At 31.7% G+C, this 24990-nt stretch overlaps 2 protein-coding genes across 2 annotated transcripts in view; one reads left to right on the forward strand and one right to left on the reverse strand.

The window, feature by feature from the left end:
* Nucleotides 1-1112, forward strand: part of LOC133185052 (agrin-like) — a 38307-nt gene extending 37195 nt beyond the window's left edge. The window contains exon 27 of the mRNA XM_061320116.1: nucleotides 226-1112. Coding sequence (XP_061176100.1) covers nucleotides 226-277 — 52 coding nt within the window. The 3' untranslated portion in view covers nucleotides 278-1112. The remainder of the gene's footprint in view (nucleotides 1-225) is intronic.
* Nucleotides 1113-9815: 8703 nt separating this feature from the next.
* LOC133185997 (snake venom 5'-nucleotidase-like) lies at nucleotides 9816-19218 on the reverse strand. The gene is made up of 9 exons (XM_061321279.1): nucleotides 18705-19218; nucleotides 14154-14367; nucleotides 13279-13470; nucleotides 12478-12672; nucleotides 11815-11946; nucleotides 11391-11513; nucleotides 10944-11099; nucleotides 10286-10489; nucleotides 9816-10048 (listed from the first exon to the last, which is right to left on the reverse strand). Exons 1-9 carry the CDS (start codon nucleotides 19041-19043, stop codon nucleotides 9873-9875), a joined length of 1731 nt encoding a protein of 576 aa, XP_061177263.1. The 5' UTR covers nucleotides 19044-19218; the 3' UTR covers nucleotides 9816-9872.
* Nucleotides 19219-24990: the final 5772 nt, after the last annotated feature.

Below are 24990 nucleotides of genomic sequence, written 5' to 3' on the forward strand. Positions count from 1 at the left end.
TATATGATAAATGACTGTTTTTAAATATCGTTTATCTTATTTACTTTTATCCCAATTAGTTTACTTAAAGAACAACCAAGAAATGAAATCAAATAACGTTTCTCATTCTTAATCCTGACAGATGCTAGAATAATCAGGCTTTAGAATCCACTGATGAGTTTTTACAAGCTTGCCATAATGTATTAACAATTCATCAAAATAAGTCTTCATTATCTGTTCTGACAGGAGCCAATCAGTAGCTTGTAATGGTGATTGCCCCTGTACCATATTAGCGTAAAATAACAACTCTGGAAATCCCCCTAACAGAGAGCTTATAATGTTTGCCAGAGGAAAACAGTTACAAGACGAATTCAATGTTTCATTTGAAGTTATGTCTTCCTTTTATACTGAGTGTTTAATGTACATTTTTGTATTTTTAATTCTTGTATTATAATTTTATATCAATTTTTGACTTTAAAAAATATTCTTCATAATTATAACACAAAATTGAAGCACTGTGAAATTGCTATATTTATATGGTCAGGATGTTTTGTATAATTGAATATTAAGTTATATCGCCTAAAGGAGGATTTATTTTTGATAAATCCAGTAAATAATATTGCACATAAACAGATTCTGTAAATATATTAGCCTGCTTTTGTGCAAAATTGAGACGTTAATTTCTTTTTCTCTTAAAACTGAGTATCAAAAGGAAAAGACTTAAAAAGTAACAATTAAAATTTTAAAATTTTGAGGTTGGCATTTGCTTTACTGTATATAAATGTATAGCTGTTTATGAGTATTTAAAGGGCAAGAAAATATTTTACATATTATTGTGTAAAAAAAACTTTTATTTCCTTTATGTATACACTAAATGAAAATAACATTTTCTGTAAACATGTATTGTTATTACAAGAGAAGAAATTCTATTGAGGGTGTTTTTATTTACGTAGAAGAACAATACATCTGTACTGTGCATTTGAGAGTAATTCTCTAGAGTATCGCAATGATGTTGTTAGAACAGTATTACAATTGTTTCTAAGAAATCATTATTTACGCACACAAAATGACCTAATTTCATCCACCGAACATTGTCTTAAGCAGCAAGTACAGAATAAATCCTTTTCAAATTCCTTGATTGCCTTATGTTCTTCTTGAAAAATGGATGCAAGTCCTAAAATAAAAACATTAAAGAAATGAAGCATCAGAAGATTGACATATAGAAACAAAATCAAAATTATTACGTTTCTTCAGTCTTTTCCATGAAGGTATTTAAAGGTGTAACTTAATGGTATCATTTGTACAAATATTGATAATGATGTATCTCAAAACGAAGAACATATTTTGGTCGCATAAAAAGAGAAAAAATGTTTTAAAGAAATACATGTATAATTAGTATTATATTTTTCTGATGTATATGGGGTCTCCGATGGTTTATGGTTGTATTTGATTTTTATTCAGTAAGTTGTGTGTTTTCTTTCTAAGAGCCTTGATGAGAACGATATCCAATGTATAAAGGAGTCACATGTGATAAAAATATAATTTCAACCGTTTAAATGAAAACTAGTAAGCCTTGCACCCTAGAAATATCTTTCTATTTTCGTACTATGCCATGTAAACATCATTAGTTGTAAATATTCTAGATAATTCAAGGAGCTTCACAGAGATTATGCTGATTTAAAGCTTAGAGGATTTGCCGCTCAATAACAGCCCTCACTATGGATTGACATCAGGATAAATTAGGGGACAATATGTTTAGTTGTTTGGACTTACACAGGACAACATGTTTATGATGGCATGATATGTTTATGTGTTATTTCTCGCAGTTCAAACTTGTTTTAGAAAAAGAGGTCAACTGGTCTCAAATGTATTTTTCCAGCATTCATAGGGTAGGAGAAAAATGGCTTAACTATGTCATGGCCATATTTACAAATGAAAGATTTAGGTGCATGAACCTCGGAAAGTCACTTTTTAATGAACGAAATTCATTTACAGCTTCCTCTTTGAATTTCTGTAATGATAGCATTTTGGACATTTTTTGGGGGGTGGTTTAAAGACAGTTGATAAAAACTTTTTATTAGAAAAAACGAATAAATAAATTGTCTGTGTTTAGAAATATAGTTAATGTACACTGAAACATTGATGACTTGCAACTTTAACAAATAAAAGCTTTGTTAAAATTCGGACAGTGGTAAACTTCAACTCAATTCTGATGTCATTAGCTAAAATTGAAGAAACCACAAACAATGCTACAATGACACGAAAGTGTCTATTGTAGTGGGATAATGTTGAAAGGCCATGCTTTGATATTTGTTTAAACAAAAATGCTTTCTTTTGTTGTTAATAAGGGAATCAATGTTGCAGCTGTTGCAGAAAAAATGCATAACCTGCGTTAGCGGGTTATGTATTTTTTTTCTGCAATAGCTGCAACGTTAATTCCCGTACTAACAACCAAAGAAAAATATCTTATTGTTTATATCTATATCTGTACAAATAATACTTCAATGTAGAATTTAGTGGATGTAATAGTGTATGATTGATATGTACGTCATTGTACGTTTCATTGATGGAACAGTCACTGCTCAAGAAATCTGAAGTGGTGATATGCTTAGCGATGTTAATGACTGATAAATGGCAATGGGTTTTTAAAGAAATAAAGGAGATAATATTCAGTAGATGTAAATATAAAACTGTTTTTGTGAAAGTTTGCCTTTGAAGTTTTTCCCAAATTTTTCTGATAAGCCATATTTATTTTCTATGGCCTTAAAGGTGCTTAGACACAGATTTGAAGTTAATATTTTCTCAAAATTTCTGTATAATATCACGACTTATATATTGCAATAGCATTTCTCACGAAAATATAATTAAAAACTTATTTTATCTGGAAATTATTGGAACTACGAATTCCTGGTCGCGTTTGATTAACACATCCTTGCACTTTCACAAATTTTATTTTTATCCTTAATATTTAAGAAAAGAAGCGATTTTGTTTTGTATTAATGAAAAACATTACATCTATAATCCAGAAAATTCAGAGTAGAAATGTGCGAAAGCAAACCCCCTCACTAATAACGTCAGCCCGTGCTCAGTGTTGTGTACAGAGTTTAACAAATTGAATACATCCGTGAAACCTAAACTGTTTCTGTAAACAGGGCACGAGCTCTGTTATTGTTAATGTTTACGATTCACCGGGTGAGTTCAATTGTTAAAGTCTGCACACACCACTGAGCACGAAATGACAATACTGTGAGTGGGTTTTGCTTTCGAACATTTCTACTCTGAATTTTCTTGATTATAGTTTTAATACTTTTCATTTATACACAACAAAACTGCCACTTTTCTTAAGTATTAAGAATAAAATTAAAAATTGTGAAAGTGCAAGGATGTGTCAATCAAACGCGTCCAGAAATTTGAAGTTTCAATAACTTCGAGATGAAATAAGATTTTTATTATATTTTAGTATGAAATGCTATAGCAACATATAAGTCATGAAATTATACAGAAAATCTGAGAAAATATTAACTTCAAATCTGTGTCCAAGCACCTTTAAATCATTGACCGAATTGACAATAGAGAACTTTTCCTAGAAATAGAAGGAATGTGGTTACTGTTAATTTCGACTTTTGCTGCTTTCGTAATTGTTATTTGGTTACGCATAGAACTTATAATGTTTAGAAGAGGATGCAAAGTATAAAATGAGAATCATTCTAATTTTTACTGAAACATTGCACTTCTTCTTACCGTTTTTAAGAAATGAAATATTGTTCCATATTGTAAAATCCTACTTGTATTAGATATAATATTATGTGGACAACGTCCCTTTCAGATATAAAAGATCTATGATTTAACAGCTAATAGTAACTATATGCCTGATGAAGACCAGTCCGAGATGCCAAGAGAAATTACCCTGATATTAGACTTTACCTTAGAAGTTATTAGGATAATGCAACAATCTAATATGTGTTAAAAAGAGAGCAAGGATACATAATTTGCTTATTGCTGCAATGCAATTGAATGTGGTTTACAAAGACTGACGCCTTCCTAATTAATTTTGTCGTTATTTATTTAACTACTGCATTTGAATTCCAAACCTTATAGTCTATTCTTTTTTAAGTTATAAAAAAGTTTTAGAAAGGCAAACCTTTTAATCTCGGAAATTTAGCAGATCCGCCACAAATGAGATCCAAACTGTCCAACAGGGAGGAAGCGCACTCGAACCCGACATGTCCAGCGGACAAATCGTATTTGATCCCATTGGAACAAATCACTGCATTTCGGTCACTTTTGGATACAACAATTGAAACACATACAACTAAGATTACTATAACCTTCATTTTGCCTCTAGATAATAAGCTAAATGTTCCCACAGGGTTATTGATTTGAAAACTGCACAGTTCTGAAGATGTCGTCTTAAATAGAGATACTTCGGCTTACTTTAACACAAACGTCATCAACAAAATTGCGCACATCGAATCAAATACGCCGAAGAAGCAAAAAACAAAAACAAGATTTACATTACGTGAAAACCAATATTAAATGAAGAAAAAGAAAAAGAAATGGAAACAAGTTCCAGAATCTCAAGTATGTTTACGTGTACACCCTGTTTCAGACAACAAAGTAATTCAAATTAAAAATAAATGAACTCTGTAATTTAGAAAAACGTAATGGTGCAAAAAATTAATGATTTGTATTCTTTTAACTAAATTATATACTAAGAATTTGTTATTCTATATCAGTACTGATACTAAATTAATTAAACACTTTTCAGTGATAAATTAAATAAATAAATAAACAAATAAAATCAACATAGGTCAGAAATTTATTTCTATTCACGAAAACAATAATTCATCCAGTATACGACCTTTTATTGGAATAAGTCGTAATTACCACTTAGGCTCCTCTTTATACAATCTTTTATATTTAACCTTAATCTTTTTAAGTATTGCATTTTTCATGCTGATATAATTGACAAAAACAAAAAGGCAAATTTCAGATAACATTATTATTCTCGTACAGTGATTTCAGAAAATACATAGACTGTTTGCTTAGCTGCATGTTTAAATCGTTGTCTTTTCTAAAGGCGATCGACCAATTGACAGAGAGCCACAGAAAGAACATTGACAGAAGATAACCTAATTAATTTTGTTTGGACGGAACATTGTTGACAGGTCATTCATTGGTTGATTTAAAAAAATATCAAACATGTAGCGCAAATATAAAAAAAAATTGAGATTAAACTGGTTTGCTAAAATATGTTATTTGATTAGCACACACGTAGCAGTTCACAATATTTATTTTGTTTGTAACACTATCACCATTTTATGTCAGTTTTAGTAAGCGTCTAATTAATAGGTAAAATGGTATTTGAATCTTTTCATAGCTATAGTATGTTTTAATTCAACAGGTAAAAAAAAGACCAATGTTTAGATGTGATCGAGAAACTGGCAAAAAGACACCAAGTCAGAAAAGGAACAATGATGAATGCAACATTGACAAAACATCACGTGACTGATTTCTTGTGCTGTGGAGTCGGCTGATAAATCGAGTGTCAGTTGTTGATCTAAAACCAAAAAAAAAACTTCTCAAATTTGAAAATGACACCAGATTAGTTTTGCAAATTTTGTACTTTTTCCTCTTAAGCATAAATACTTAGTAAATTGAAAAAAAAAGTCTCTCTCTCTCTCTCTCTCTCCGTATGCATTCATGATGTAAAAGTAATATTATTATATAATTGATACCATTTAATTGTTTTTAAAAATAGATAAATACCATATTTTTAGTTATGAAATAAACAATACTATATAGTAAATTTTAAAATTGCAAACATTCATATTATTAGTGAATAAAAGCTAAGTGTCACCAGCTTTCTTACCTGAAGCTGCAGAAACCAAAGAAGGAAAACTTGTACACACTAGTCTGATGACGTCCCTGATGTGATTTGTACAGGCCCGGAAAGGGAGCCATGCTCTCAACCTTTCTCTTCCCGGACAAGCATTTGCTTGCCGTTGATGGCAAACCATTGCAAAAGATGCGTACATCAAAAGTAGAGAGAAAACATTCATGATTGTTATGTCTATTGCTGATTGAAGAGAAGTGACGAAATTTTCCCATTTCCTATTTATAGCAAAGAATGACGTTTGGTTAATTAACACATGCTGGTCACTTCACACAATTGCTTCCAGTAATATTTTTGTGTGGAAATTTTATTAACATATTCGTATTTTTACTCAAATGACTTGAAAGGTGAATAAGAAGACAAATATTATATATAAAATAACATTTCTCAACATGTAACCGAGATCGAAAAAAATAGCTTAGTATAACAATCTTCCACTGAAACATTTTTGTAGCAAAGAATATCATTTAGAAATATTTAACAATTCACACATTGTCATGCTTGTCACTTTATACAATATCAGAGGATTCAGATAGCAAGTTTACTTATATGACATCGAAAAGGTAAATTAAGAAACAAAATGAAATGCAAATGTTAGCTGGAAACTCACTTTTCTGAAGACTCACCCAGTGAATTGAGGTTAAGTATGGGCGTTTCAATACAGATGAGGTCAAAGCATTTTATTTCTTATTTTCCACATTAGGCACTTCTGACTGAGTTCTTTTTGTTTTCATATGGTATGTATATAAGTACTGGGGCGCACTTAGCGGTTATGACAAGTTATTGACAAACAACAGTAAAAAAAATACCATATCTCCAAAACCAACAAACTGATGTATCTTCTTCATAACTTGAAGCAAAACGCCATGAGACGACAATTTGAAGTTAAAAAACATTATGAAACATTTGAATTTTATCGGCATCTTTTAGGTTGTTCCAAAAAAAAAAAACAAACAAACACATGAGACTTAACATACATATGTACTTGAAATATGGAGATTACGAATAATAATCAAAAGCTCAAAAGTCCATTGAAACAATACAGAGCAAACGCTGACTTCTAAAAATCCAGAGGTTGGATCAGGTGCCATAGAGGAGTAAGCATCCCCTGTCAACCGATTCCACCTGCCGTGTGCTCCTTGTTATGATCGGGGCAAACGGATAAGTCCATAGACAATTCAATTTTGAAATACTGGCCTAAAAATTAACATGAAAACGTCATTCAGTACTAATGATAGAATGTATTTGCTATCAAGGTCATTTATCTACCACAGAACTTGCGAAATGATAACTTTAGACGAGACCGTTGATTTTCTTATTTCACCATCTTTTTTGCCAATAGCTTGTCTCGTTTTAGAAATTGTTCATGTTCTTGCGTATCGAATCAACCCCGTATGCAGGTGATAAGGATATATTGCTACATTGACGATAGAAAAATTGAAGTCATCACGTTTATCATAAAGTTTTGTTGTAAGGTTACCATTAACGTCTTTTTCTATTAGAATATCCTAATATGAAACAGATGTATCAGACTCTGTGGTATCTTTATATCAAGTTCACTGGGATATATCAAGTCGACATATGAATGGAAGTAACTTTTGTTAACTGATAATACGTCTTCGACATATCTTAATATGGAGACCACAACAAGTACCGTATAAGTGAAAATTTTAACGAGAGGAAAATTCAGCGTTGTCCTTGAAAACTGGTATTTTATTTTTAGCGAGAAGTAATTTTAGCGATTTTAGAATGCTCACTAAAGAGGCTATAACAAATAAAACGCAATTAATTTTTAGCGATATTCAATTTTAGCGATCTCAGCACACTCGCTAATAATGCCAAAATTAAATCCTCGCTAAAATTTTGCTTATACGGTATTTTCTTCTTCTAATAAGATTTTGAGTAAATTCTTCTTCATCTGAACACAAAAATAGATCTTTTAATAAGAGAGCAATTGGTACAAATGGAAATTCCAAGAGATTGTTGGAAGACCTTATCTCCAAAAACTATATAGATACTGTCAATTGGAAATTCAAGCGTCTCTTTAATATCAAGTTCAGAAGTCTTGTGTGTACAATCAGAATGTTTTTTTCAGAAAATAATTTATGTAAACGAATAATGAATAGGTAAGTAAATTTACGAGTTCTATTTTTATTGAAAAACAGCTGTCTGTGACCTAAAAAAGCCTGGAAATTAATTCATCATACGGAAAGGTTGCACAAATGAAATATATGGAGATATCGAACAATATTCAAGCTAAAAAGTCCATTAAACAATACAAATTTTGGAGCAGAGGAAACACGGACCTCTAAAACATCAGATGTGGGATCAAGTGTCAGGTGCCATGGAGGAGTGAGCATCCCCTGCCGACCGGTCACACCCACCGTGTGCTCCTTGTTATGATCGGGAAATAACGGAAAAATCAGTCGACAATGCAGTGTGTAAAAAAATGGCCTAACAATTAGTATGAAAAACGTCAGTCAGCATTTGACTTAATGATAGATTGTATTTGCTGACAAGATAATTGTATCGACCATAGAACTTACGAAACGATGGCTTTAAACGAGACTGTTGATATTCATTGATAAAGTGTTGAAATGTCGTATGTTTTGATGTTATTGATTTTGGTAAAGTTTTGTGATTTAAAATTTTCTAAAGGTTCCTTGGAGTTTGTCAGTATCAACATCTGAATTACACCACTTCTCAAATAAATTAATGTATAGTTCTCCTGAAGTTTCTTCTCTACTGCTGTTAATATTTAAGTGAGGAGAAAAGAAAGAGGCTTGGTAGAACATTTACCGGAACCTTCTATGTATCTTTGTTTAGAAGGATTTTTATGTGGTTTAGGTATCCAGTATAAGTATGGTAATTCAAATTCAATTTGATTGTCGGGAATATTAAAAACTGACACACTATTTTGAAGAATTTCTTCCTTAGAAAGGGAGCTATGGGTATACGTTAGATTACCATTTGCTGAATTTAATGCAACTTCCTCTAAAATACAATTAAAACAATGAACCTTGCGAACAAATAAAATATTGTTACCTGCTTTCTCAGCGGGGACCAGTACGTATTAATCGTGTAATGTACCTAATTCTTTTTTTCACTTCTGAATTATTCTGAAGACAGAAAGATAGACGGTTTTCATATTGCCCCTCAATCGCTTAATAGGAGATTTCAGCATCCATCTGATGCTCTTAATCCATTGTGTCAAAGTGTCAAGGTATTCTTTTTCATGTTTGTCCCATCGCCAAAAACTGTATAATATTTATGAAATAATGACGCCAGTTGAAAGTTCGGGGTTCCCTTAATTTTGGCCCTTATGAGTGATTTAAGGTCCCTATTACTAACTATATTTACGTCGCCAGTAATGTCGTGTCCAGCAGGACTATAGTTGTAGGGTGAAGAAGAACATAAACATGTTGTAGGATTATGTTTCAGATGATGTTCGATATCTACGCACTTTAGAGTTTTTTTGTAATTAAAAAAAAGCAATAGTCGATGTACATTTGTAAGGAATTCAATGTTTAAACTTCAACTTGAAATATGTATGGTGAAATACAAGACTAGACCCTTTTGATTAAGAATATTACTTATATTGAATACGTCAATGCCTTTGTTGGCATATTGAAGTTTAAGGAACAAGCGGGTTGCTTGAACAGTATTTGTTTTCGTAAAGCGTGGCGGTTTAAAAAGACCATATAAAAATCATACAAAAATATTCCACCAACCTTTTGGAGAACCCTCGTGTGGGATTTACCGTTTTTCATTTATCATAGAGGTGAGTCTGTTATTTTCAAAAAATGTCAAAAGTTTTCGGTGTTTGTGCTGTCTTTAGTTTTATTAGAATATGCTTAAAGGAGCAATCATTAAAAAATATATAGAGATCACAATTTCATATCAAGAAGAAATGTAACCATTTATTCTATCATATGTACCTATACAAATGTAGTTTTCACTCAAAATATATCTATAACAATGAGATGATCTGGCAAATTTATCTAAATGTAACAAAAATATATAATATAATTAAAAGAAATAAGAACGTGTTAGGTTTGACAACTCTTCCACTACTTGTACAGTCTTCTAACAGAGTTATCCTTCCCTCTTCTCCTTTAATTATTGGACTGTGTGATTGGAGATATGTTGTGAAGACATCGCTGTCGATGTTATCTGCAATACACATATACTGACTGACAAAGACGTTTTCAAATTAATTACATTTTCATTTAATATTCAATGTTCTAATATTGGATTTTATAAAAACGATAATTATATTACTATCAATGTTCGGTAGCATAAACATTACCTGACCAAATAGTGCATCTATTACCTGCTAACATTATACAAAAATATCTTTTTGTAGAATTTACCTGTTAAAAAGATAAAAGAAAACCGATAGTAACTCACTGTATCGCTGGTGATCTGTATGATGATCCTTAATGACTTGATATCCATCTCCTCCCCGAATGACGAAATCAAGAGTAACGATAGTGTATATTTTACTGTCATCTAAAGGAGAATACTTTGGAACAGGGCACTTCCTGCATCGTGTGTAAACAGAGACGACTTTCTGTCCAGCGGGTTTACACAGGTCGTAAGTTACTCTCAGTCCTATATACATACAACTAAGATGATGTACATTTTTCTGACGTACCGGTGTAACTAAGCAAAACTCTTTATTATCTGATTTTAGAAGAATTCTTATTTCCTGCAATCGTTGTTTTCGATTAATAAATACAATCGAAAGTTATCTTTTATTTGAATATATCATAGAAATACTGGCAGCACTAACTTCTGATTGCTGCACATAGTGCCTGACCAGTGTGTGTACGTAGCTAGAATGCACTAAAATAATACAGACCCCTTTATGTTGTCATGTATATTTCTTGCAAGAAAATATGCAAACTATTCTGTGCACAAATTCTTGGAGAGAATATCAATGTTTGTATTACAATGATTTTTTTTAAAAATCTTGGTTTTAACAGGTGTCTCTAGTTTTAAGGGAGAGAGAAATGTAGAAACCTTTCTCAAAACAGTGAAATTTCTCTGTTATTTAGTTTACTACCTGAGAGTTGAAGGAAAGCCCCGACTCTATTAAGCCTGTCATATCGCTCCACAGAATGCTCCAGTGCCTGTCTCAGATACTTTCCTTGGAGATTAATAAGATCCACACTGTTCCCAAACGGCATTGTTGTCAGCACGTCTCCTCGGGATATATTTCCTACAGTCGGAAAGAAACGCATATTAATCCTGTAATTCCAGACTTTAATATCTTTAATGATGGTAAGTTATTAATTCTGAATAGAGTAATAAGACAAGGGAGTAATTCTGAATTAATATTTTATAGAAGGCATTCATTTATCTAAAAAATTATACACTAATTCTTCGTCATTTAGTTTATAAAAAAATTAGATTTTTTTTAAAATGTAAACAATGTTGAATAAAAATCCTTATTGAAAAAAAAAATTGTCAGATCTAGGGGAAATTGGACTCATTCCTGTAGTTAGTTTACCACTTTCGATTGGTGCACGTATTCCACCAGAATTAAGAATTGCAATGGCAGCATTACTCCAAGAGTTATTCATTGGGATGTTTCTTGAATGGTAACTGACCATTCCATCCGTTATAAGATTTCCTGAAAAATTGCAGTGTTTATGGAGAAGATTATTCAGTAACATGCAAATGATATTTGAGAAAAAGGGGTTTAATATATTGGGATATAATTTCTAGATCTTAATAAATAAACGAAATTAAAATTATATGACTTTCAAAAACAGAAAAGCATAATATATTTGCAAAACAAACAGAGATTTACATCAGATGTTTATTTTCTTAAGAGTTATCAAAAACTTTTTTATTTAGAAAATTGGGTTTAATTTGCGATGTTTGTTTATTTCTTGGACAGTTACTACAAAGCCTGAATCATATGTCCTTACCAAGATTGCATTCCATTAAACGACATATCTTTGAGTCTCCTTCCAAGTACACAGACGAATATCCCACTATTTTTTGTTTCTCTGTTTCCAGCAACTTACTCATATCCTTTACCTCCGCTAATATATGAGGATCTTAAAAAAAGTAAAAACAATGGAGCAATTAGTTATCCTCAAATAAACCAATTAGCATGCAAAGGATTGCAACCTAATTCGCCTTCGGATTAAAGCAAGTTCATAACAAAAACACTTCATACATTGGCTTTTTAATAGTAAAATAATTAATGTATTTAACAACTTTAAATAAAAGTGAGACTACATAAAAATGATTTTTTTTATCATTAATCTGAATTATACAGTTGGTTTATATATATATATATATATATATATATATATATATATATATATATATATATATATATATATATATATATATATATATATATATATATATATATATAACCTCTTCGCGGTTTATAAAGCTTAAACTGCCCCAAGTTATGTTATATCGTATAACATAGGTCAAAATAAGTTTCATTCCTTAAATAATTATTTTAGCGACTTAGCGCTCTAGAGTTTTTTAAAATTTATATTAAGCGCTGTATAAAATTTTATAATAATAATAATAAAAATAATCAATATTAACAATTATTTTTTGTTTCTTACCTTGTAAAGTTGAGTTGTCCAGTAGAATCGGCAAACCAGTCCAGGATTCTACATCATTGCTAGAGTCGAACGTAACGTTGATGAATCCTAGATATTTTCCAGCAAAGTAGTCTTGTACTATTAATGTTTTCCTTGTGCCGTGGTTAACTATTGTCGGATAAGGTCCTTCGGGGTTATCATTAGAGGGAAAGGGTCCTACAATGTATTTTAGTGCATAAGGAGTGTTTTTCTCTTTTCTTACTTTATTAACAAAAGTAATAAAAAACATACCTGCTTAGTTGCAAATAAATCAAGAATTTGCTCATATATAACACATGAACTACTTTACCTACCATGGAACCAAGCAAATATTTTTGATTCATTTTTACTTTTCTTCAATGGACTAAAAACAATTCAGTTGGCTGATGTAATTTTGCTGACTTTATAAACCTTGGTTGCGTTTAAGGTTAATTTGTTTGATTATGTGACAGGAAAAGAATGTGTACTTTACAGAAAAGAAAGCAATATAGATTTAAGCTTTCGTACATACTTCTGCTTACATTATCAAGACCAGGAAGGAGTAAATAATATGTGAAAAATTATCTGACTTAAGGACAATAAGGTATACAAGACAGGCCAAGGAACACATGCATTAAAATTAATTACACTTATCCGAATTTATAACAGTGATGTGAAGAAACAATACATCAGTAATTAATGACACTTTCTTACATATTTTCACTGCTGGAGAGTTCCCTTGACTAGAATTTTCAATACTGATAAATAATTTAAATAGACATAAATCATATTTTGTCATGTTACCTGTCATATTGTACAAGAACGTATGAGTATGTCCCCCAATAATGATGTCAAGGTCGGGCACGGCCTCTGCTAGTTTCACATCATTTCCATAACCGTAATGGCCGAGTCCTATTAAAATGTCTACTTGAGATTTGATTCGTTGGACTTCGTTTTTGACAGATTCAATGACGTCTTTAAAGCGCAGATGATTCCCTAGAGAATAAGACATTGACCATTTTTCTAAATATTATGATAAAACTCTGAATATCAGAAAACCCCTTTTTAACCGGGATATAAAAAAAATTCGCCGAAATTTTATTTTAGTTTTTGATGTGGTTTAATACCTCTTCAATCGAAAACATTTCTTGGTTTAAGACAATAATTCCTTTAAAAAATACAGAATGGCACTGTATAACAAATATTATCAGTTATCCTGGATATTTTTTAATTAGTGGATAATAATCACTATACATCAAAAGCTGAATTGAAAGGTTCTTCAATAGAAAAAGACAGGATAAAAGCAAAAATGACTGGATAATGATAAGAATTATTATTACAAAAACATGACACTTTCTCACAGAATGAAACACTTTTTCGGGCTTATTTTATCACTGGTATTTACAAATATTTAATTTACTGAATTAAAATTTTCAATCTTGGAATGCCAAAATCCAAATTAAAAAAGAAATTTAAGTAAAAGGATAAGTGTCTGGATCCCAAAGATTATTTAATGATATTTTGACTTTAATTTTATCAATCTTTGTATGCATCTCAGATTAAAGTAAGTTTCTTGTCAGGTAGTCATTGACTCTAATCAGTTCTTCTCTAAGATAAGAGTGTTAATGTTTTTCAATGTCAATGTTATAATGGATTGACCTATCTACATTATGACATACCTGGGTTAGATATAAAGGCAGTTTCCTCTATGAGGTATCCAATGATGCCGATCTTTTTGCCACCTTTATCTATGATTACCGATGAATTGAAGAGTCCTTCCATGTTCTGCTGATAGGTCGTGTCAAGATTACAGCAGACTATTGGAAAAGAAACGTTTTCCATGAAAGGAATAAGTCCCACAACACCTTTGTCAAATTCATGATTTCCCAGGCTCTGAAAGAAAAAGTTTTGGCAGAAGGATTTGATGGGAACAAAATATATCCTGAACTACGATTATATGTGTTGCTTTTATCAAAATATACTACCATATTACATTCAAATATAAAGACATAAACTGAGAACATGCTAAAGTCAAAGTTTTGAATTACAGTGAAGCAGAACAAAGCATAACATTTGAAATTAAATGTATGTATTTTGGAAATAAAAGAAATTTTTTATCATGTGTTTTTTTTTAAGTACATGTATAGTACAAACTTGCAACTTCTTAAACATGTTTGTCAAGTAAAAATTTTGATATTCAAAATTAAATTAAATTCAGCAAAATAAAGGTACATGTATCTAGCGTGTTGACATTATTATCTGACATATCAAGACAAGTTGTATATGATTATCCTGCATGTCAATATGTTGCACCTAAACATAAATAAGCTTCACAATATAAGGTAATAAAATCTTACATGTTGACATACCCGGTAATTGAATTGCATCTTGTAATTAATTTCAAAGAGAAATTTATCATTTCATGTAGCATGTCAAATATATGTTAGGAGCATGTTGATGTAATACTTCTTCATGTTAATATTGTCAACATTATTGATAAAAACAAAACATAAAAATGAAATATGAAGAAATGTGCAATTATATCAATGTGATAAAAGATCACAAAGTGATAATGTCTTGAGTTATTCATGAGTAAAAGACAATTGCCCGATTTTTTGTCCGAAAAAAAAATCAAATATTTTATATATATGTTCGGAAAGGGTTTTATTAAATCTTATAAAATGTAAAATACTAGACGTGGAGTCATGGGCATCCAATACCATATTGACTTCTAATGCGTTTAGGGGTCATGTTCAGACGTGGTGTTGCTTTAAGTATAAAGTCATTATAATGACAAATTTATTTAAATGTTAAATAATGGGTCGACATCAGTGTAATTGATAATCTGGCACAAGTGTAGTTACCTGAATACAGAACATAATAAGTAGTGTATACATTTTCGTGCTGCAAGAAGAGCAGTATCACATTACCCGGCGTCTATCTGTCTGCCCATCTGTCATACCTTATAATCTCGAGAATTGTAAGAGGATTTGATATACCGCTTGGCATTATAGGTTTTGTAAATTACCATGGTAACCATCCTCTTGACCCTTGACCTTTGACCAACTTTTCAAAATAGTTCATAGTGCAGAAACACGGCAAATTTTTGACATTCCAAAGGTATGTCTACATGCTATCTAGCAAGTGTACTGTTTTCATAAAACATAATGAAAAATAACAATCCACTTGACCTTGACCTTTGACCTACTTTGCAAAAAATATCCCGGACAGTTTAATTTGTCTTATGTATTTTTTTTGTAATTTTGAGATGTATAGTTTTAGCATTTATACATGTTCACGAGTTTATAATTCTGCATTTTGAAAATGCATGATATTCAGTTACCACACAATACTATGAAAATGCATCGGAATAGGTATTCCATAATGGATAGCGTAGACTGAAAATTGCAGTAAAGACTTACTGTAATCTCCTTTGGAGGATAGTTGGAAACATGTTTTTACTACCCGGGTTGAGCTCCTCGCGACGGATAAATTGAGGAAGGCAGTGTTTAAGGACATTTCCGCATATTTTGTTATACTTGATCACGCCAGCATACTTTTTTGCATGTCAACATAGATAATTTGCATGTTAACATAAGTAGGTTGCATCTAGCTGTTGAAAGTCACATGTTGGCGACATGTGATAATTCTGGGAAGTTTTCGAAATTCTTGCATGTTGACACAGTAATGCTTAAAGTCGACATATTTATGTTGCATGTTGATAAAATTATCTTGCATGTCGACATAAATTACAAAAAAGTAACTTGCATTGAGGGGGCAGAAATATGCCACCATATAATAGTGAAAGTCTTTTAGATTAATACTGACCATCAAATGATCAATAAAATCAATAAAATTAATTATTATTATGTGTGTTTTTTACAAGACAATAGAAAATGTTATAGAAGATTATTTTTGTAATTTCCATTGGCTTGATATTCGTCCTTTTCTTATACATTCTCTATCCAGAGTTGTCTTCCGCTACGCTCCCAACACCTCTGTCAACGCTCGTTGTACAAGATTCTTGTACAAATTTTAAATAATGAAAATTTTAAATTAAATTCGTAATCAATTATTGTAATTATCGATTAAGATGATAATTCATCATATATTTAAAATCTATCATCCCTCAAGACCATTTATTTTCAAAGTTGTTAGGGAACTATTTTGCGGAGTAAAAATTAAGATAAATTCTGTTTTCTGACAAGAAATATAATTAAAAACGATTACTGACTCAAATTTTCTTCATTTACAAATTTTCCAAGAATCTTTCATAACTGGCGTTGACAGAGGTGTATGTGGGAGCGTAGCGGGAACGACAACTCTGGAGAGAGAACGTTTGTTACATTGTCGCAAAAGTGCGTCCGCGGATTGATATCGCACGACTCGAGTTCGGCAGCACCAAAGTTACGTAGAACGTGACGTCATAATATAAGAAGCATATGTTCTTACCATTGTGACCCAATGACAGCTAGCCAAGTCTGTTTAGTTAGGACTTTGTCAGATTATTCACTTTGAGTGATTTTATAAGATAACTATTAGAAACTTCAGTGAACAGTCAATATTTGGTTGAAATGAACCATGTCAAGTGATATTGCATTGACATCAGACACTTTCTGTGTCTTCGGTTAATATCACTTGACATGGGTCCTTAACGAGGTTCGCTCCTGAGCTTTTGAACAGATTTTTATCTTAACCTATATTTTAAAAATTAAGCATAATGTTTTAATTCTTACAATAAATTTGGATTCTACTATGCAAATTAAACTTTATTAAGTATATTAAGTTAAAACTCCATGATTAAATTCCATACCAAAAGCATTAAGCGAGGAACTATATTTTGTGGCGGAAGAGTTTTTAGAAGAATATGATCATTTTTTCTCTTTCGAAGTATTTAAAGTATGTTAAGTTTGGATTCCTATTTTTACAAGCATTCTGCACACAGAGTTATTTTGTGCAGTGAACTGTTTTATACTGGTCCTAAATTATATATTAAATTAACTGTCATGAATTCTATCATCATATTTGATAAATATAGCAAATATATTGTGAAAAAACAAGAAAAAAATAGCCCTAATTTAAGCTTAAAATTAGCACTATTTTAGTAATATCTAAAAATTAACATCACAGACCCCCACTTTTAATTTTATTTTCTGAATATATAACATACTTTTAACCATCCTTCTTAAATTCAGTAAAATGTCATTACTTTCAAATGATTTTTTGCTTGTTAAATTTTTGATTCCAGCAAAATGAAATTTTTTGAGTGCAAAAAGGTCAAATAATTATACATGCGGAGTAATTCGAAATTTTTTTCATTGTCACAAATTTTAATGTGTCTATTCACGATGAAATAAGACTGTGTTTGTTCTCATAATTTATTTGAATAAAAATATTGGAGGAAAAACTTTAAAAATTGATTTATGTGTAAGACGTGTTTACAGTGCAAAAAGGTCAAACTAAATGCTCTGTAGCGCCAAAAGAAGCGCATTGACCCCCATTTTTTGTTTTGATTTTTTATTAAGCTATATGTATAAATACTAAAAATATACTTGATAAAAAATTCTCCTTACTTTTGATGGCAGGATCCAACCTCCTTAAAGCCACATATCGACCTATACTAGGGTCCATCGTCTGCTATTACATTGCTTTATATGGAGAAATACTGCTTCTATATAGAATTCTTTCTTTTAAAATTAAAAGTGTTAATTTTCATTTTCACTAATTTATAATATTTTTCCTTAGCTTAACTTAAACTAAAACAAGCTGATATTTTTAGTGGACCAATTGTTTAAGATTCCTGACACTTTCCAAGGGTTAAATACTAGGTATTTACAGATTACGCAAAATATGCAAATAAATTAGGGGTCGATCTTGTCTAATTGATCAGTTGATCAACAACTTGATTTTACTTGCATAATAAAAACACAGGCCTTATTTTTGACTGACAGCAAACAACAGGATCTTTAAATTAACAGGCTTTTGTATACACGTCTTCATAAATATTTTTTAAACTGAGATATGATTGTTCGAGTGTTCAATGTGTAAAGAGAGTGACTATTCAATTTGTAAATGTACACTATCTAGCAAAATCCACATCACATCGAATACAAAATTAAATGTGTAAAAATTCATAACATAGCTCAATAAATGGGTTGTAATAATTGTTAATTAATTATTTTTTGTGTTACATTTTTGATAATTTGATAAATTTAATTTCCTATACTTACCATAGCGTCGTACTTCATTTCGTTCATGAACCGAGAGGCTTCTCTCCCTTTGTAAATATTAAACCATAATGTTCCCTGATACTGGTCCCCAGCGTCCAACAGAAGGGTGTGGTCCGGATCCTGGCCCCGGATCTCATTAATCTTCGTAAATCTTCGTGCAACTCCGCCATAGCACTCTCCCTTTTTCTCGTCATCGGGTTTACATGCACTCGTATATTTGTTCATTTCCTCAATGTGAGCATGGACGTCGTTTGTATGAACAATGACAAGATTGTAGGAAAAGACGACAGTGGTGCATTTCAGAAGACAAATTAAACACAGGAACTGCTGTACAAACATTATGGTCCGGGATCCAATGATAGTACTTCCTACCTGGTTTAAAGACTACAAGTAATGAAATATCAACCCTACAACACAGGGGCACCTGTTGACAAATCTCGGTAGATAATCTCAAGATAGGACTTGTGTAAACGAAAAGCAGAACACTTGGTCCTTATTGACTCTGTAATGCAGCGATCATTCAATGGAATTTTGACATTGTAAACCTCTACAATAGATCGCTGTGTAGATCGTAAATAAACCTAAAGTCAGACAAATTATGAAGAGCAATTATCATTACGTTTCAATCAACATATACATGTTTTAAAAGTTCATTATGACATATCTATTTCCAAATAAATCTGCACACAATACGAGTACTATTCGAAATATTTTACATTGTAGTTTACATGTATGTAGCATAGTTTTAGAACTTTATTGTACTACCTGTGCGCCCCTGTTATTCATGAAAACTAACATAGATATTCACAAAAATATACTTTTCATACATATAAAAAGATTCAATATTTTTATTTATTATATGATTGAATAATTTCCCTCTTTCTGATTGGCTGAGATCCAACAATGTTAGAAAAATACTACGTTATATTGACCTACACGTGACCTTCCAGGTCAATATAAGGAATTATTGCATGTCAATATAATGAATCACGTGACCTTCCAGGTCAATATAAGGAATTGTTGCAGGTCAATATAATGAATTATTCCTGTTCCATTTTTTCATGTTACAATGTGTTCTTGTTGAAATTTCTCGCTAAAACTTTCAATTAAAGCAAAAAAAAAAAAAAAACAAACAAAAAAAAAAAAAAAAAAAAAAAAAAAACAAAAAAACACAGTCTTGTAGGAGTTTGCTATCATTTAATCATATAATAAAACAGTTATTGCTGTTTTTGAGGTCAATACGATGATTTAGACACCTTCGAAGTACAATATTCACCTCGCCCTTCGGGCTCGGTGAATATTGTACTCCTCAGGTGTCTAAATCATCGTATTGACCTCAAAACCCAGCAATAATTGTATAATATCGTATGTTTATCTCCTTCTTCAGTAAGTATTACTCGTTGGACATTTTTTTTCCGATCCTACTATACACCTTAAGAGCCATATACATAAATTTATGAGTGTATATTGCAGGTAGAATTTCAAATAATTTAATCAATAAAATAATAAAACAACAGATCTTACTTGCCTGATTTTTATTTTAAGTGAGACATCCTATGGGAAAATAAAGAAGGGTAAATAAAATTGGGTGAAATACGATAAAAAGAAACTCGCATGTCTTATTGGAGGTGATTTCTTTTATTTAACATGTTGGGCCAACTTTAGAATAATGTTTGCTTGCCTTCTCCCGACCCAGGATGAAATATTTGGGTCGGTAGGTAGGTGGGGAATTTTTTTTATGGAAAATTTCAACATCAATGCTGAATTTTCAAAATATAATTTCCGGAATGCATAAAAAAAGCTTCCTGTTTTGTTCTGTGTTTTGTGTGGGGTTTGGGTGGGGATGATGGTTCTATATGATTAAGGTTTATTGTCAGTTGGAAGTGATAGAAACCACTTAAAGGCGTTTAATAATGCATATACGTTTTTTAGTGAAATCTCTGTGGAATTATCAATCAGACCTTAAATAGCTGTCATATACACTGTACAAAGTACGTTTAATTATTTAGGTATTAAATCAGGTTTAACTATTAGCTTTACACACGATGTTACGATTCAGTAAGCATTAGGATATTCATGCTTTGATATGAAATTATTGATAAATGTACTTAAAATATATTACAATCCTTTTTTTGCAAAAGTTACAACTACAGATTTTAATGATGGACATAATTTTGAAATTAGAAATAAAATAAAGAGAGATAAAAAAGGAAATTAATCTAATATTTAGCAAATTTTTTGATATTTCTATTATGTTACAGATAACAATGTTCCACAAACAAATCCTCAGAATAAAAAAAATTCTTGCCCTGCTCAATAATGATAATAATAATACTAATAAATTCTTTTATTTAGACAGGATAGCAAAATTAGAAACAAATGACTAACTTACATTGCGGTCCTGTATAAAACATTGACTCACGCATAGATAAATAAGAATCAGAGTTCACTACAATTTTCAGTCACACATTTCACAAATTTATCAGACTTTAACATAACACCTCTGATTATGATATCACGTCCGGATCTTGACGTTACTGGACCTTGATGGATATCTTTCATCTCTCAATTATCTGGATTTGCGAATACGTAGTTTCATTTTGTTGTCCCGTGATCAGGATTTCTATGCTGTACGGTACTAACCAGAAGAACGGTTGAAATTCAAGATAATCCGGTCCTCTACTGTTATATTTATTTCACTGTCACTCAAGATCACAAAATCTGATAAAATTCCGATGGGCATTTATTGTGTTCTTTTATCAGCCGACCTGTTTTTATATTCATTTGAAGCAGAATTTATTCCGAAACTTCTACACGAGAAAAAGAAATCTCTTGCTATAGCCTTCTACTCATTTAAATAAAAATTTCAAATAATGTACAGTAATCATTCTCAAAAGCCCGTTTAACGACTCATTTTATGAGCGGGGTTAATACAGACCTCTGAAAACAGAGCTGGGATCAGATGCCGTGAAGGAATATACATCCCCTGACGACCGGTCACAACCACAGTGTGCTCTTTGTCATGATCGAATAAACGGAAAATCCGTAGAGAATTCAGTAAGTAAGTAAGCAAGTAAATTTTATTTAAAGTCGGACTTTATACATTTAACAACAACAACAACAACAACAACAACAAAAAAAAAAAAAAAAAAAAAAAAAAAAAAACAAAAAAAAAACAAAAACATGAGCTTTAAAGCTCATTTACCGCCTAGGAAATAATCAGTGTGAAAATATGGATTAAAATTTTTTATGAAAAAAGTAAGTCAAAATTCGACCCAACGACAGACTGTATTTGCATACAAGGTTAACCAATCAATGTTGCTCCAAGTCTTGCTGGGCTACTGTCTACACTTAGTAAAACTGTTTTCTCTAAATCAAAGTAGGTCAAAACTGGCGTATTTGTTACATCTGTGGCATTTGGAATTTTTCCTGTGTCTCTGTCCCAGTGTCAATAAAGATACTGGATGAATCCCATTAATTTTTCTCAGTTTCTTTCTGTTATTTGGTGGTGTAATTTTTGACACGGCCCGAATTTTCTTGGATCTGCTTTCAGCCCATCACTATGAAAACATGATACACACCTGCCATGTTACTACCTGTCTGGGAAAATCACATTTCACTAAGCTAACCTCTTGATTATTGTTTCTGACTCGATCTAAAACTTTCTTCATTTTATTTATTATCATCTTCCTTCAGAGTTCCACCATTTTTTTGTTTGTGAATGCTTGCAGCTAATTTTTTTTTTCTGAAAAGGGTATCAAATATTCTTAAATGACATTTCACCACTCTAAAAAGGAAATATTATTGCCATCATTAGTTTCAAGGGCACGAACTACGGAAAATTACTTTTAATTGAATGCAGTTTTTTTCGGCCTAGTCTTCAAATGTCTGTAGTCATGAAATATGAACACATAATTATAATCATATTTAACAAGAGGCGCATGGGCCACATCGTTCACCTGAGCTCATTGGCTAGGAAGAAGGAGAAATCAGTTCAGTATTGAACTGAACCGAGGAGGGGGGACTGTAATTTACACTTCCTCAGGATGCTTCCATATCAATATTACTAATCATGACTTTGCTGTATTTAAACAGAATTTTAAAATTTTTTCCTATGTTTTCCACCGCCACGGTAGCTGCGCTTGCTCCGTGATCGGAAGTTCATTGGTTCGAGCCCCGGCCGTGACTGACTTAAGCTGATAAAAAATAGGTAGTAACTGTTCCTTTGCCAAGCGCTCACACCTGATCCCACATCTGGAATTCCTGGAAGTCCGTGCTTTATGCCCTGTTCACAGATTTGTATTGTTTGTAGATTTTTTGAAATCGATCAATGTTTGTTATCTTCACCTTTTCATCCAAGCATTGTAAAAACCTTTAATAAATGGACGCACTCTTCGGGTATTATTTCGTGATTTCTATGCCTCCTCCGCTAAAACACGTATCTGTTAATTTACCATAGATTTATACACTACAATAATTGTACCTGACCAATGCACTACAATAATGTAAAATTCTGCCAAAATCAATAATTTCAAAACGTAAGACTTCTCCCAACGATAAATTAAAGTCCAGGCTTTTTGACATCATAGACACTTCTTTTTTAATAAAAATGGAACTCATAATTCTACTAATTTTGTCATTGGTCATTTGTAAAATTATACTCTGAAGTAGATATTAAAATGATTCTCGAGTTTCTGAATGATAATATCTATGTAATCTTTGGAGATCAGGTCTTCCAACAAACTGTCGGAATTACCATTGGTACAAATTGCGTCCCGTTATTAGCAGACCTATTTTGTATTCATAAGATGCAGAACTTATCCAAAAGCTCATACAAGAGAAGAAGACACTTGCTTTGGCCCTCAACTCGACATTTAGATATATCGACGACGCATTATCAATTAACAATAGTTTTTTTTCCATTGACTCGATATATACCAGTGAACTTGAAATAAAGTATACGTATACCACAGAGTCTGACACATCTGTTTCATATTTGGATATTTTACTAGAAAAAGACGATATTGGTTTCTTACAACAAAGCTTCATAACAAACGTGGCGACTTCAACTTTTCTATCGTCAAATTCCCTAACTTATGTATCAATATACCTCTCTCACTTGCCCAAGGGCATACTCCACTTACGAACAATTTCTAAAACGCGGCAAGCTATTGAAACATGTTCATGAAACAAGGATATCAACAGTCTCGTTAAAAATCATCATTTCGCTAGTTCTATGGTCGATGCAATGACCTTGTCAACAAATACAATCTATCATTAAACCGAATGCTGTCTGACATTTTTCAGACTCATTGTTAGGCCATTATTTAAACACTAAATGTCAACGAATTTTTCTGTTTGCCCGATCATGACAATGAGCACACGACGGGTGTGACAGATCGACAGGGGATGCTTACTCCTCCATGGCACCTGATTCCACCTCTGATGTTTTGTAGAGGTCCGTGTTTGCTCTACTCCAGATCTGTATTGTTCCAATGGACTTTTGGGCTTGATTACTGTTCGCTATCTCCATTTTTCCTTCAAGATAAGGAAGAAAATATATGGCTATTTAACCGATACTATGCTTTTGGCAAGGGAACTCATACATGAAATAAAAATCAAAGTGTCCGACAAAAAGCGGCGCCGTAAATTGAAGGTTTTTACAACGTTGGAACTGTAGCTCTTTGGTTTTTCGGTACGAATTATCTCAACCAGAGAGCTACAGTTCTGCAGCTAAATAGCGATGTAATATTTTTTTCAAACTTCAAATAGGACGTCAAATAGACATAATACTTGAATTTTAAAGCACTCTTCAAAAGATCCAAGGAAGTTTGTTTTAAAAGTTTGGTTGTCTGTAATCCATATATGAGGAAATAATAAATTTATTAGCGTAAACAACAACTTTTGTATTGGCTAAAATATTTGTACAGATAAAAATAAAATAAATTTTACCTTTTAAAGTGAAGTGCTTCAGACATTCAATAATGAAATTGTTCCCCTAATATGAGTTGAGGTTTTGCTGTCATGCATTCTTCTGTTTCGTTTGTAGAATTTATCTTAATTTGATAATTTGATGTAGAATTATTTAATTGTGGTATAAGAAGAAATGTTTTTGCAATTCAATATTTTATTCTTATTATGTTCTACGGCATTCCATACAAATAATTTCATTTTATTTATTACAGGGCTGAATCTCTCCTCTCCCAAAGGCACACACTAAAACAGCACATAAAAAATTACCACGCCGGAAGTTTACGTGGATCTGTTAAAATCAGTCTTGTCTTTT

This window comes from Saccostrea echinata, unplaced genomic scaffold (assembly GCF_033153115.1).
Source record: "Saccostrea echinata isolate AGI-Se365-2 ecotype Australia unplaced genomic scaffold, CSIRO_AGI_Sech_v1 ptg000012l, whole genome shotgun sequence".
Lineage (NCBI taxonomy): Eukaryota > Metazoa > Mollusca > Bivalvia > Ostreida > Ostreidae > Saccostrea > Saccostrea echinata.